Source organism: Nycticebus coucang, chromosome 14 (genome assembly GCF_027406575.1).
Source record: "Nycticebus coucang isolate mNycCou1 chromosome 14, mNycCou1.pri, whole genome shotgun sequence".
In the NCBI taxonomy this organism is placed as follows: Eukaryota; Metazoa; Chordata; class Mammalia; order Primates; family Lorisidae; genus Nycticebus; species Nycticebus coucang.
This window is the reverse complement of record NC_069793.1, coordinates 46,885,974-46,899,663: the sequence shown is the minus strand read 5'-3', so window position 1 is coordinate 46,899,663 and position 13,690 is coordinate 46,885,974. Positions and strand designations below refer to the sequence as shown.

The following is a 13,690-nucleotide window of genomic DNA, read 5'->3' as shown; positions in this document are numbered from 1 at the left end:
AGCCCTTTGTGTAAGGGCCACAGTAATATGATGATCTGAGGGACAGCAGCACAAAGGAGAAATGAACTCAGCAGTCAGAGAAAAGGTCGATAATGCGTCAGCCTGGGAAACAGCTGTGAAGGTAAAACGAAATTTCATGAAAATGCCCCAATGCTCCCAGTCACGGAGGTACCATTGAGAAATGCTTGTCCTAGGAGCAGAGCTCACCCTGGAAAAAAAGAGGGCCTCAGCCGACACCAAGAGAGGAGCTCATTATGTTTCTTCTCTGGCTGCATTTCTGGGCTGAAAAATGTGCCACAGAGGAAAGGAATAATGAAGGGGCTGAAATTTCAGACACCACCAGCAAGCCGTGAGACAGGGATTTCGAACAAAGCGATGTCTGTCAGCTCCCTGCTTCCACCCTGACTCTGCGATGTCCTGTACCATTAGCCCTTGAACCCCCTGAAGCCCCTGGCTTGGCAGAATTGTAGTGCTGATAACAAACACGCTGGAAGCTCTGGGACATGGTAGGAGGGCTTTCTTTATCTGCACAGACAAAAACACAGCTCTGGGCTCTGGTAGTAGTGAGGCTTGGAGGTCTGCCCATCTCTGCTCAGGCACTGAGGTGTGGGGACCTTGAGGGAGAGGTACCTGGGGTGTTGAAGAGAGGTTTCTGGGCTTGGCAATCAGGAGACCCAGGTTCTAATCCTGGCTATGCCACTTACTGGCCTCCTAGCCTCTGTTAAGTCTGCAAAATGGGGATGGCTCCATTAGTGCATACAGTGAGAACTGGCTGTGAGTGTGTTACCTGGCCCATTACAGGGGTTTCATAAACTCCCCTCCCCCTCAGTGTTTACTTAGCAAATTCACAGCACTTATGTACCAGGCATTGTTATAAGGACTTTCTAATATTCATTCATTTCATGCTTATCCAATCTAATGAGGAAGATAGCATTGTCATCCTCCCATTTTATAGATGAGGAAACTGAGGCACAAGGTTAAATCATGTCATCAAATGACATGAAGCTTAATGAGGAGCAAAGCCAGGATTTGAGCCTGAGTGATCCAACTTCAGAGTCTGTGCTTTCACACATCACACTGCACTGGGCTTTCTTTTTCCCTGCTGGTAAAAAGTGACATATCTAAAGCTGAACTATCAGCACATCGCTGTGCTCTTTTGCTAGGAAGTAGGAGGTGGGGAAGTGAGCAGCAGCAGTTGGGAAGAGGCAGTGTCCAGGTTCCCAGCTTGACTCAAGAAAACAGGTAATTGCCTGTGGCCTGATTTCTGCAGGAAATCAGGTCGGGATGTGTTGGCCTTGTCCTCCCCAAAAGGCTTGGAAAAGTGAGTGACCACACTGCATGCCCAGCCTAGTGGATGGTGAGGGGGGAGGCAGGAAGCCTGAGGTCCTGGCCCCCACCCTCCTCACTCACCTGGAGCCCGACGCTGTCTGCCTGACCACCTTTGATGAGGTGAGAGATGAAGAGCCCACAGCCAAACTCGAGGCCGCCACGCACACTGAGGCCGAGGCCTTCGGGGTGTAGGCGGTCCAGACGCACCTCCTTCAGCTTTCTGCCACAGCAGGAGAGGTCAGTGATGACCCAGCTTGACTGCCAGTGCTGCCCTGCCTACTAGTGAGGGACTCTGTCTGTCCAAGGGCAACCTCTCCCTCCCTCCACACCTGGAGCGCCGGGGGGTCAGTTGGTCATATTCCACCTGGTGCTTCAGTGGGATCAAGGGCCGGATGGCATCAAAGAGGGGCAGGCGGCTGGGCTCGTTGATCACCAGCTTCAGGTCTCCCACAAGCACGGCCACATCCATGGTCCTGCAGAAACGCGGGGGATGCCAACTCACGCCTGGCCATGACCAGTTGCAGTCCCTCATCCACTGGGCCCAGGCCTAGGAATTGAGGAGTCCACTCCTGCAAAGGTCAGATTCCCTAACTCTAGTCCAGGTGCCTCAGACAACTTTGTTCTCTTATGTAAATATTACAAGGAAACTAGCATGCTAGGGATCATTAGCCCATTTTGCAGAGGAAATCACACTAGGACTTCAAACTTAGCACTGCCTAGTTCTGAAGTCTGGGGTCCTTCCAGACTGGAAACCTCTGTGTGCAGGGTCGATGGCCCCTTCCATACTCATAGCTCCACTCTGAACTCCTGCTGGGCCCTCTAACTTCTACCCTCACCATCTCTCTCATGTGCTTCCTGCTTCACATTGTCCAGACCTTGGCCACCTCCAGCCGTCTGCTGATTTACTCATCTGATCTAATCTTTTTTAGATGTAAGTCACTCCCCTGCTTAAAACTCTTCAATGGCTCTTTTTTTTGTAGAGACAGAGTCTCACCTTATCGCCCTCGGTAGAGTGCCGTGGTCTCACACAGCTCACAGCAACCTCCAAATCCTTGGGCTTAGGCGATTCTCTTGACTCAGCCTCCCAAGTAGCTGGGACTACAGGCGCCCGCCACAACGCCCAGCTATTTTTTTGTTGCAGTTTGGCAGGGGCTGGGTTTGAACCCGCCACCCTCAGCATATGGGGCCAGTACCCTACCCGCTGAGCCACAGGCACCACCCTTCAATGGCTCTTGTTACTGACCAGAGGACAAAACTCATCCTTGGCAGGCTCAGCGCCTCCATGACTTGTCTCCATGGAACTTCTCCAGCCTGTGGCTATTTACCGTCCCTGTGGAGTCCAAGTCCTACTCCCCCAGGTTACACATCATTTCCATCCACACCCTCTGCTTTCATGCCTCCACACCTTTGCTGCTGCTGCTCCCTCATCCTGGAACACCCTCCCTGATATTCCACCAGTCAAATTCTACTTAGCCTGCAAAGCCTAGCTCCAGCCTCCCTGGTCATCCTCCCACACACACTGCAGTTAAAGTGGAAACTTCTTTCTTCACATTTCTGCTGTTACCTGACTTAGCAGTTATTTTATTGTATCTTACGTTAGACTTCTTTGTGTTTGTAGTGTCTGCCCATCCCCCTCACTAGGCCATGAGTTACTGGAGGAAAGAAGGTGGATCTTATTCACCTCCAGTTCCTGCATGGTGCCCAGCATAAATGTATACGGAATAAATCAAAAAGCAAGTGGTGCTCAGAGACATCTGGTACAGGGGCTGGGGCCAGCTGGCATCTCTTGTTCCGTCCCCACAATCACACTCTATTGAACCTGGTTGGCTGCTTGACAGCCTCCCTCATCTGGCTGTGAGCAACCTGAGGGCAGAGACCAGGCTGTCTTGCTTACAAGTATCCCTCTCCCCTAGCACAGAGCCAAGCACAAAGTATCCGTGTAAATACTTGCTGCAGTGAAAGAATGGCATCAGCATTTGATTCCCAGAAGCACCTGGCTCCGGAGCTTCTCTGGCCCAAAACAGCTCATGCCGGGGCTCCCAGAGACAGAGGCACTCAAGCTGACCCCAGCATACTTACTGGTGGTACATCCGCAGCACGTCATAGAGATAGTCCTTCTCTGCATCATTTTCGATCAGGAAATCCACCTGGAACACCCAAGGACAGAATTAAACAGCTCCACACACAGCAGACCCCAGGGAGGAGAGGCCACCCCCAGGGACCTCTCCAGCATCTCCTCAGGGCTAGAATTGTGAGGAGAGGGGGGGAAGCCACAGGCCAGGCTGCCCCCTCACCGGAGGACATCAAACCCATGCAGACCACCCCAGCATGGCCACAGCCAGTCAGCTGTACATCCATATGTGGCCAGGCCGAGTCCTGTCCCCAGGTGGGTGATACAGGCACATGCTCAGGGTTGCACACACATATGAGCATATACTGGGCTGTTGCTCGCCCCCATGGCTGTGTCACACATATCTGGAAGAAGCCCATTTCTTACCTGATGGTGGCTATAGTGCCGGATACACGCTTTCAGAAAGGATTTGGGCCACTCGTTCAGATAGCACATCCCACCCACCGGAAGCCCCCTACCGACAAATTCTTCTGTGACACTGATGTCACGGAAACTCTACCCTGTCCTGGCCTAAGTAGGGCTGGCCCTGAGTTCTGTCCACTAGTCAGCCTCCTGGCCACTCCTTCCCCCTCCTAAGGTCCTGCACATGCCCCCAGGAGGAGTAGGGTTACATCATTTCAACTTTGTTGACGTCAATGGCTGAGGCTCCATGGTTGGGTTCAGGAGCTGTTTCATTAGCACCTCAGTCTCAGGAGAGCCCTGAATTCCACTCCCTGGGATAGCTTAATGTGAATCTGTATGCACTGCACCCTTGTCTCTCTCTTCAGCCTAAGATTGGGTAACAGGGCAAGGTAGAAGCTTTAGGGAGCCCTGGGTCCCTCTCTTCTGTAGCTGCTAGGCCCAACAGTGCAGGCCTGGGCCTCAGCCCTGTACAGACAGAAACTCCTGCTGGAAGCTGCAAGCTCCCCTGATTGGTCCTTAGAGAGAAGCCAGAATAGCTTTATCTCTTTCTGTGGATGTCTGTCTGTCTTATCACATAGAGGACGTGCTGGGCCCAGCCTTGGGATTTTAATGCAGATTTGTGGCCTTGATCTGGCAGCACCCCTTCCCTCTAGATCAGGCTGAGTATTTCACTGAAGGTGAAAACAACACAGGAGGCTTAACTCACATCTTGGCCTGTAGCTGCTATGGAAGTTCACCTCACCTGCTCCAATAAGGGCACCCCTATTTTTCCCCGATCTCACTGCAAGGGCTCCCAGCCAGTTAGAAGATGGGGGGAGCATGTGGTTGAGAGAGTGGCATCAAATTATAGGGTGCAGTTGGGCTCTGGCACACACAACCTAAGTGAGAACCCCTAATAGCCCATCCCTCTGAGGACAGAACCTGGACTCTCTATCTACTCTGCCAGGGCTTGTGTGGGAGGGCTGGGGGACCTCACAGGCCTGGGCTGCCCACATTGGTCTATGATTAAGGAGTCTGAGCAGAGAAAAATTCTTAACTCCCCTTGAAGCAGGGCTAGAAATACAAATCAGATCAGTCACTTGCTTGCTTGCTTAATGGTTCCTTCTTACACTTAAAATCCAATCCAACCTCCTTGCCTTGACTTTGAAAGCCTAACCTCCCCTCCTAGCACTCTTCCTGGCTAGGCTGGCTCCTTTCAGTGGCTCCTACAGGCCCACCCTGCTCTAGCCTCAGGGCCTCAGCATTGGCTATTCCCTCTGCAGGGATGGCTTCTACCTTTCCCTGCCTGGCTGCTCCCCTCCCTACCCACCTACCCGGGAGATGTTTCCATACCTTCATTACATCAATTAAATCAATTACAATTTGTAATTTAAGGTTTTCTTTTATAAATCATTTTGTCTGTCTCCTTTGTTGGGTGAAAAATCCCATGAGGGGAAAGAAGAGATCTATTCTGTTCTAAATTCTTTGTGCTTAACACTTAGTAAGTGCTTAATAAGTAAGTACTGAATGAATTTGTCTCCCGGCAACCCTGCACAATTTAGGTGTGACCAGAAGGAGAAGGGAAAGGACATCGCCCCCGTGAATCCTCATGAGCTTCCATGAGGTGGCAGGAGGAGCTTTATTCCATTAGTTTATTGCACCAGCCCTATGAGACCGATATTCTTACACCAATTTGCAGATGAGGAAACTGAGGATCAGAGAGGTTAACTTACCCAAGGCCCTCCAGCAAATAAGCAGAGCTAGGATCTGAACCCAGGTTTGACTTCAAAGCCTACACTCTCTCTGCTACACCATGTCCATTTTGTATTCCTCATGCATTCCAGGAAAAAAAGAACTCCCAAGGCTTCTTCAGGCCAAAATTTCAGAATTCTTCCTTATCTCTAATCCCCATATCTCTGCTCTGCGCTGTTAAGAAAACCCTTTTGGCTTGGTCTACAATGAACAAGAAAATAGAACATCTTTTGAATGACTCTTGAACCCAAAAGATAGCTTGCTAAGGGGAGCATAAAATTTTCGTGTGCTTTGGCTGAAGTGAGGACATCCCTGACTTTAGCAAAGGTGGTGACAAAAGTAGGAATGTCTCGTTGGCTGAGGCCTCAGGACTGAATTCCGCTCCCAGCTCTCTCTGCAGAATTGCATCCTGCTGTACCGTTAGGTTTAAGTGGTGAAGGACTGTCCTCTGTGGACTGACTTTATTATACGGTAAGCAGAAATCTGGAGAAGACTAAGGGAATTTGCAAGGGTAGGGTCTAGGATGCTGTTCTGCTTTCCCTGGGCCAAGCACGGATCACTTGGAAATGGTCTTGGTGGAAAAAAGCCTGTTCCTTGGGGTCCCCTTTGGGCAGCCTTTCAGTACTGACCAATGCACATAGAGTTCCCCCCTGCCTCCTGCCAGAAGTCACATGCTAGCATCTCCTCCTGAGGCAGCCATAGGGTTCAGCTCTTCACCTTCACATCTACCCACTCTCACCAGTTAGGTCGCCCAAACCTTGTCTCCTGTTCTGCCCTTGCCTGCCTCTCCAGGACTGTCTCCGCCATATTCCAAGTGGGACTCAGGCTGCAGCCAATCACACTGGAATCTCCCCATCCTCACTCAGGACACCCCACCTGTCTCCATATCTGACTAGTTCATTTAAAATACTCTCTCTCTACCACAACAGCTGGGTAAGGAGATCTGTTTTATGTGGGATGCTCTTTCAATCTTCAAAAATTTGAAAACTGGCTTTTACACTGAAGATCCTGCAAATGGCGAGATCAACCCCCCCCCCGAAATGTCTGAAAAAGACTGAGAAATAACAGCATTGAAGTGCTCTCTGATCACAGCCCAACTGAAAACATGCACTCATGCCTGACTCCTATGGTGTTAAAGCCACTGGGAAAGAAAACAGAAGGATGGAAGTTTCTCTGGAAGCCTGAACAGTCAGTAAAAATAGTACCATTACTCAAGTTACTTTCTAAATATTTAAAAAAATTATATAGTGTCCTTTCCCCCCGGTATTCTGCTTTGTACCAGTCCAAGGATCAGTTTCAGGGAGCCCCTGCTCTAGGGTGCTTTGTTCCATTCTCCCAATGCCCTGTGCTCGGGTACATACAAAGCACTTGGCACACTGTAGGTCTTCCACACTCCTGTCTTCCCTCCCCTCATCTGTGCTCTTGTTTCCCTGTGGTACCAGCTCCCTGCGGTGCACACACTGCACATGCTCAGTGGTGTCAGTTGGATGATGACTGATGCTCTAGTCTAGCACCATCCTTCTGTCCTCTGGACCTTGTCTTAGGTCACCACCTTCCTGTCACTCTTCAGCACACATCTGCTGCAGCCTCCTGGATCTGTTTCCTCTCAGTTTATTTCCAGCTCATCAGGAAACAGTACTTCCCAGCTATTCCATCTATGCAAGGTGGGCACTCCTCCCATCTGAGCCTGGCCTTCATCTTGGGTGAGGTCCAAGTGACCTGTCTGAGGTCCTTCCTGACCATGGCAGCCCAGAGCCTCCTCCCGTACCTCCCAATCTGGCTCACTCGGGCTAGTCTCTGCTTACTGACTATCCACAGCATCTGAGGAATGTTACATATATTATCTTTAACCTCCAAACAACCTCTGAGTGTATAATATTATTTCCATCTCACAGATGAAGAAACAGAGGCTCAGAGAAGTGGCAGAGGTGAGACTCCAACCTCTGCCTGCTGGCTCCAAAACCTCTGCATTTCTCTAAAACACCTAATAGTACCCACTTACTGTATATAACTTTTTTGTATGCAGTTGTCCAATACACATTTAGTAAGCACCTATTGCATGGAAGACACCAGCCTTCTCCCTCCAGCTAGATTTAGATAGTTTTCCCTTTTCTTGGATCCCTCCTGATGTTGGTTGGGCACAAAAACACTAAAGGAGCCCATCGTGTACAAATAACTGTTGGGGGGACTCTATCAACACCCCATTCCCTACTCGGCATTGGCATTCTCTGGCGGGAGGTCAGCTGACACTGTGCTCTCTGTGTGTGGGTGGGAGAGAGAGAACCTCCACCCTCACGATCTCAGGCCCCTTTCTGGGGCACTGGAGGTATAATCTGGGTGTGGCTGTGGGGCTGTCTCTGGTCTCACCTCCTGGCATTCCTCCCTATGAACTAGCCCTTCAGGACAGCTGCGCAGGGCAACTCCATAACATTTAACTCACACTTGAGGTGTGCCAAAGAAGGAGAAAGAGAACAAGAATGAATTAAATAATGTATGTTGTTCTACCCGAAGCTTCCTAGGCTGTTACGGGGATTAAATGAGCGAGTATATGCAAAGTGCTTAGGACAGTACCCCTGACATTGCAATATGTGTTAGATCTTTTCCTTTCGGGCCTTCAGCCTTCTCCATAGTGTCCTTTGTCTGGGGCTGGGGGTGTCTCTGCTGGGGCTGAGACCGTTCCCCTGGTATTCTGCTGTGCTCAGTCAGTGGGAAATACAGGCAGGACCTGAGAGGGCCCTTGGAAAAAGGAAATAGGTCCCCTGTAGGTCCCTCAGCCTAAGGCTGCAGCTCCTGTTTGGGGCTCACCTATCTGGTGACCCTCCTGGCCCTGGCCTCCTCCAGTGGGCCCCAGGGTATATGCCCCTCTCTACACAGGCCCTTCATAGAGCTCTCTTGGGTTCTCTTTTGGTGACCACCTGCTCCTTGCTGTGTGGCTGCTATGAGACATTAGTGGTGGTCCTAGCGCCGTTTCCTTTCTGGGGACTCTTTCTCCACCTTTAAGATTCACCTCAAATGTCATCGCTTCTTGGTTAAGACTTTCCTCAGGCTTCCCCACAAAGCTTGTCACGTCATTCTCTGTGAACACCTACCTTTGCCCCTGCCTCTGCCATGGGCCTCATCCAGTTGTGCTGGGACTTTCTGTCTTTATCCTCCTGACCCCCTGCAAGCCTGTGTGTGCCCCAGACACAGACCTGGGACGTGAGTGTGGCGAGCAAACTCCTTCCCCTACAGGCCCTGCATCTCTCTGTATCTCTGTTTCTCTATCTGTAAAAGAAGGATAAATCTCTTTTTTAAAAAATAGGATTTAATCCTTCTGTAAGAGATGAATAATTGTTTTTTGGGTTAATAATTATAAAGAGTTCAGAACAGTGCCTGGCAAGTTGTGAGTCCTCAGTGTTTATTAAGTAAGGCTAAGTAAGAATAAATGAACACAAGTTCTTTCTCCTCAGCAGCTGGCAGTGAGTGGCTCTCCGTAAAATATTGGTGGGACCAATGGACCCAGCCCTACTTCTTCCTAGATCTTCACAGCGTGTATCCTGGAAAGAACTGGATTTATTTGACTCTTGTTTTCTTATTCTTCATCTTTTCTTTCTTTTTTTTTTTTAGGCTACTTTGTTGAGGTATGATTGACATAAAAAGCTGCACATATTAATGTATTATGTATGACCTGATGAGTTTGGAGGTAAACATACACCTGTGAAACCATCACCACCCTCAAGGCCATAGACAGGCCCTTCACCTTTCCAAGGAGCTCTTATGGTGCTAGTTTGTAGCATCTGACCAGTGCTAGGCACAGTGACCACACCTTCCTCCCGGCTCTCCTTCCTCACTCGCCGCTCTGTCTCCTCTTCCTCTCCTCTAAAAGTCAGGGTGCCTCAAGTTCTGTCTTGGGTTTTCTCTCCCTTTTTCTAAGTGGCCTCATCAGTCTCAGGGGGTTTAAATACCATTTATACCCCTAGGGTTCACCGAGGCTTGTCCTCAGAGCACTTCTCTACTCAAAGGCCTAATGAATATCTCAAACTCAAAACATTCAAAATGGAATTCTTGGTTTCCACCACTTTCGGCTCTGTCCCCACCAACCTGCTACTCTCAAAATGTGGACTCACCCTTGCTGCCTCTCTCCACACCCACAGCCAACCATCAGTAAAGCCTGTCAGTTCTCCTCCTACATGTATCCTGAGTCTGACCTATTCTCACCCAAGTTCAAGCCCCATGTCTGGCCTAGACTACTTCAGGAGCCTCCTGACTGGGTCCCCCTTTTATCTCAGCCTTCTCTTAAGACAAGCCAGAACACTCCCTTTTAAATGTACATTGGTCTTTCCCCTCACTGGCCTCACATCACACTTATAACAAAACCCAAAGTCCTGACCATGACCTGTGAGGCTCCCACCACCGCTCTGATACATTTCCCACAGGCTCTCCACCCCATAGGTCTATTCTGTCCTATTCACTGTTCCCTTGCCCCATGGCCTTTGAGCTTGCTGTTCCTTTTTTGTGAGATGTTGTTCCACATATATCCTCATAGCTCCTGCCCTCACTTCTTCCAGGGCTCTGCTCAAATGCCCCCTCTTTAGAGAGGCCTTCCTGACTACCCTGTAGAAAGCACCACCTTGTTACTCCTTACCCTCTCAACTCTGTTTGTTTTCATAGTATTTATCACTCCTTGGCATTATATGATACTTATCTTGGTTTACTTGTTAACTGTCTATCTTCTCTACTAGAATGTGTTCTCTAAAAGAGCAGGGGCTTTGTTTTGTTTTTCAATGCTTAGAAAACTACCAGGAATATATTAGGAGCTCAGTCAATATTCATTACATGTAGAAATGAATGACTGGCAAATTCCTGGAAGGCAGGAGCTCTGTCTGACTTTCCTATTCATCCCGCCCCACCCCCAGATGCTTGGCCCCTGGCAGGGTGCACCAAAGATACTCATATGTGCCTGATTGCTGAACAGACAATAAATAAACGCTCTTTGGGCAAATGAGTAACCAAGTTCCTGCAATGTGCAGGAGCCGTGAAGAGGAGCAGTCTTCCTCTGAAAAGTTGGTTCTCTGAGGAAGAAAACTTAAGTGTCTGATTGTGCCCTGTGTCCTCCCAGTCCTGGCCCAATGCTGTTATTTGCTTCTAGAAGGACATGCAAGTGCTGCACGTGGTCTTGGGGTAATTGTACATACGTAGAGGAGCAGAGGCCTAGAGCCTGTTGGCTCATAGGACAGGACACTCTGCACACACTGGCCGGGAGCAGAGTGGTTACTACAGGCTCAGAGCAGCCAGGCTTTGAATTCCTATTTAATCCTAACTGTCTTGTGAGGTAAGCAACCCGAGGAAACTAAAACTCAGACAGAATAAGTGGCTCACCTAAGGTCTCACTGACAGTGACAGGGTTGATATTTGACTCTAGTTCTGCCTAATTCCAGATAATAAATTCCAGCAGACATTTTTTGAGGACTCCCTAAGTGCCAAGGTCTATTTAAGTTCCCTACATATACATGTAGATCTCATTCAGCGCTCATAATGACCTTTTAAGTTAAATACTGCTATCCTCATTTCACACATTAGAACACTGAAACACAGAGAGGTTAAGTAACTTGCTTAAGGTCACACAGCACTTTCCATTATAACAGCACCTTAAGTACTACCTCCAACAACTAAGGATTTAGATTACAAAGCATTCCCCAGGGGTAAATCTGCTTCAGAACACTAAGGAAGGGACCTCTAGAAAGCAAACAATAAGTTGTAGATTGCACCCAGCATTTCCATGTGCCCCATCTCTGTGCTCTGCTGCTTCATCCTCTTTGTCCAATTCCTGTGTGATCCTTAGCCTGGGAGGGGAAGGCCGCTGCAGTCTCTTAGGCAGCAGGGCACAAAGTCCAACCAGGCAGGGCCCAGTGTGGCACCTGCCCTGCAGGCACACAGAGGCATAAATAGGTAATGACTCTTGTGATGACGAAGAGCAGAGCAGAGGAAACATGGCAGTCTGAGGCCCTTTGTAGCCTGTGGGGCCTGAAGAGGAGGAACAGGAGCGAATCCTGGGTCTGAGTCAAACACCAAAGACCCTGAGATGATTCTTGCGAAAGAGACATAGTCGATACCTTACGGGGAGAAGGCAAAAGAAGACGGATATTACTTTCAGCCCATGGGCAGGAAAGTGAAATTCAAGCCTCAGTCTGGGCTGGGGGACAGGAGGTTGAGCAGCTTCAAAGTGTATTGCCTGAAATTTACACTCATCAAGTGTTCTTGAAGCTAAAATTTCTCCCCTTGCAATAGATGTACTGGTGAACACTGTCTCATGCCCCCCAAACTCCTGCTGAACTTCCAACAATCTCTCACTCTTGGGGGCAGGATCAGGGCACCCAAGGCCTTGTTTTCAGGAGTCTTCTGCCAGTATGAGCTGTCCCTCTTTATGTCCCTACCCAGGCTTGGTCCCACACTTAGTGCCTAGCCATGGGTAATAACTAGTGTAGGGTCCACCCCCCCACTCACACCACCAGCAATTTGAGGGCACACACTGGGTCTGGTACAGAGCAGTAGCTCAAAACATGCTCGTTAACAAATTACTAATCCTTGGCCCCTGGCCCCAACCCAAGCCTCTTGCTTGCTCTTAGCCTCGTTGGCCCCCATATTGGCTGGCTCTTTGGACTCCTCTGGGCTTCTGTTTGGGAAGGAAAGTGTTAAGCATCCTGACCCTGCCTTTCTGAGCTCTGCCTCTAAGACCTAGATAGGGTTTGGCTTAGTGTAAAAATACTACCCCTGGGGGTTTTGGAAGAGCCTGTGGGTAGCTCCAGGCACCCTTGGCTTCACCCCCAGATCCTGAAGCATCCTAAGCCCTAGTGGGGAGGTCCATTGGGTCTCCTCAATGGCACTCTCTGGCCTCAGGGACTGAGCAGATCCTGCTTTGGAAATAGTTCTGGAAATCCCCTGGGTAAAATTCAGCAGCTTCCAGTGGTGGTTTTGAGGATCCCAGGCCACCAATGAGGCCTCTCACTGGGACACCAGGGTAGATGTGCCTCTGCCTCAAGCATCTGGCTGGCTAGAACCCAGCTCCTCACAGCCCCAGAGCCTCCTCCTTTCCTCCCCACTGTGTCCTGCTCAGCAGCAGTTCCTCCTACTTCTAAGAAATGCCCTTATGCAGTTAGGGGCCTCTCTGAAAGGCTCCCAACTCACGTTTGGGGTAAAAGTGTGGAGAAAGACATATAGTTTCCCTTCTTTCAGTCCTCACCTCTCCGGATTCTGCCCTGACTTCCTCTACATGCTTCCACAGTCCTGCATTAGGGGCACTAGGAGAGAGGGGGATTTGCCATGGTGGGGCATTCAGAGAAGTGGCTGATCTCAGCCCAAGGCCGGAAGGTATTCCAACCTCAGAGGCTTCCCAGCCCCTGGAGGGCAGAAGGAGAACGACGCTTTCAGGAGATGTATCAGTTTAGCAGCCCCTAACTGGAGTCCCAGTGTCCGTTCCCTCATTTTACTGGGGATCTCTGCGACCAGCCAAACGACTCTCGGATGTCCCAGCTCACCCAGAGCTATCAGGCAGGGCTGGAAAAGGGAAGGGGTAGCGCCATAGTGTCCATCCCCATCCACCCTTCCCAGGATTCCAGTGTCCCCTAAGCCTGGGGTGCTCCTCGCAGCTTACCTTGTGCCGGAATTCTCGGGCCACCTTTCGGTCCATGGCTGGGCCAGACAGAGGCCGGGTGGTCCCACGACCCGCTCCGTCGTGTGCCGGTGCCTGGCTGCCGGGAGCTGGCCAGAGAAGCGGCAGTCGGTCCCGAGCCTCCTTCGCAGCTGGAGGAGGAGCCTGGGAGCTTCGGGGGCCGGGCCCGGGCGGGGTGGGGGCGGGGCCCGGGCGGGGTGGGGCGGGGCTGCTGCTGGCTGGGCTGCTGGGCGGCTGGAGATGCCTGAGACGAATCTTTTCCTTCCACTGAGGTGACAGGAGCAAATGGGCCCTATGCTGGTGGTGGTAGTTGGGTTCAAGGCTAGTGTTCCCCTTGAAGTAGTACCCAAGCACATGCAGTTGAGGAAGAGGATTGTGCAGATGTGGGGAGGAGGTTTCAACCAACTTCTGCTCTCACCTTCCTTAGCCCCCTCTCTACCCTCCACAAA

General features: G+C 50.3%; 1 protein-coding gene across 2 annotated transcripts in view; it reads right to left on the bottom strand.

Annotated features, from left to right (window-relative positions):
• Window positions 1-13,374, bottom strand: part of USH1C (USH1 protein network component harmonin) — a 47,287-nt gene extending 33,913 nt beyond the window's left edge. Inside the window, exons 1-4 of one of the 2 annotated variants that reach the window (XM_053561645.1) lie at window positions 13,224-13,374; window positions 3,409-3,476; window positions 1,659-1,802; window positions 1,411-1,549 (exon numbers count right to left, since the gene is read on the bottom strand). In XM_053561645.1, coding sequence (XP_053417620.1) covers window positions 1,411-1,549; window positions 1,659-1,802; window positions 3,409-3,476; window positions 13,224-13,259 — 387 coding nt within the window. In that variant the 5' untranslated portion in view covers window positions 13,260-13,374. The remainder of the gene's footprint in view (window positions 1-1,410; window positions 1,550-1,658; window positions 1,803-3,408; window positions 3,477-13,223) is intronic. The other variant, XM_053561646.1, reaches the window with a different exon arrangement.
• Between the last annotated feature and the right edge of the window lie 316 nt (window positions 13,375-13,690).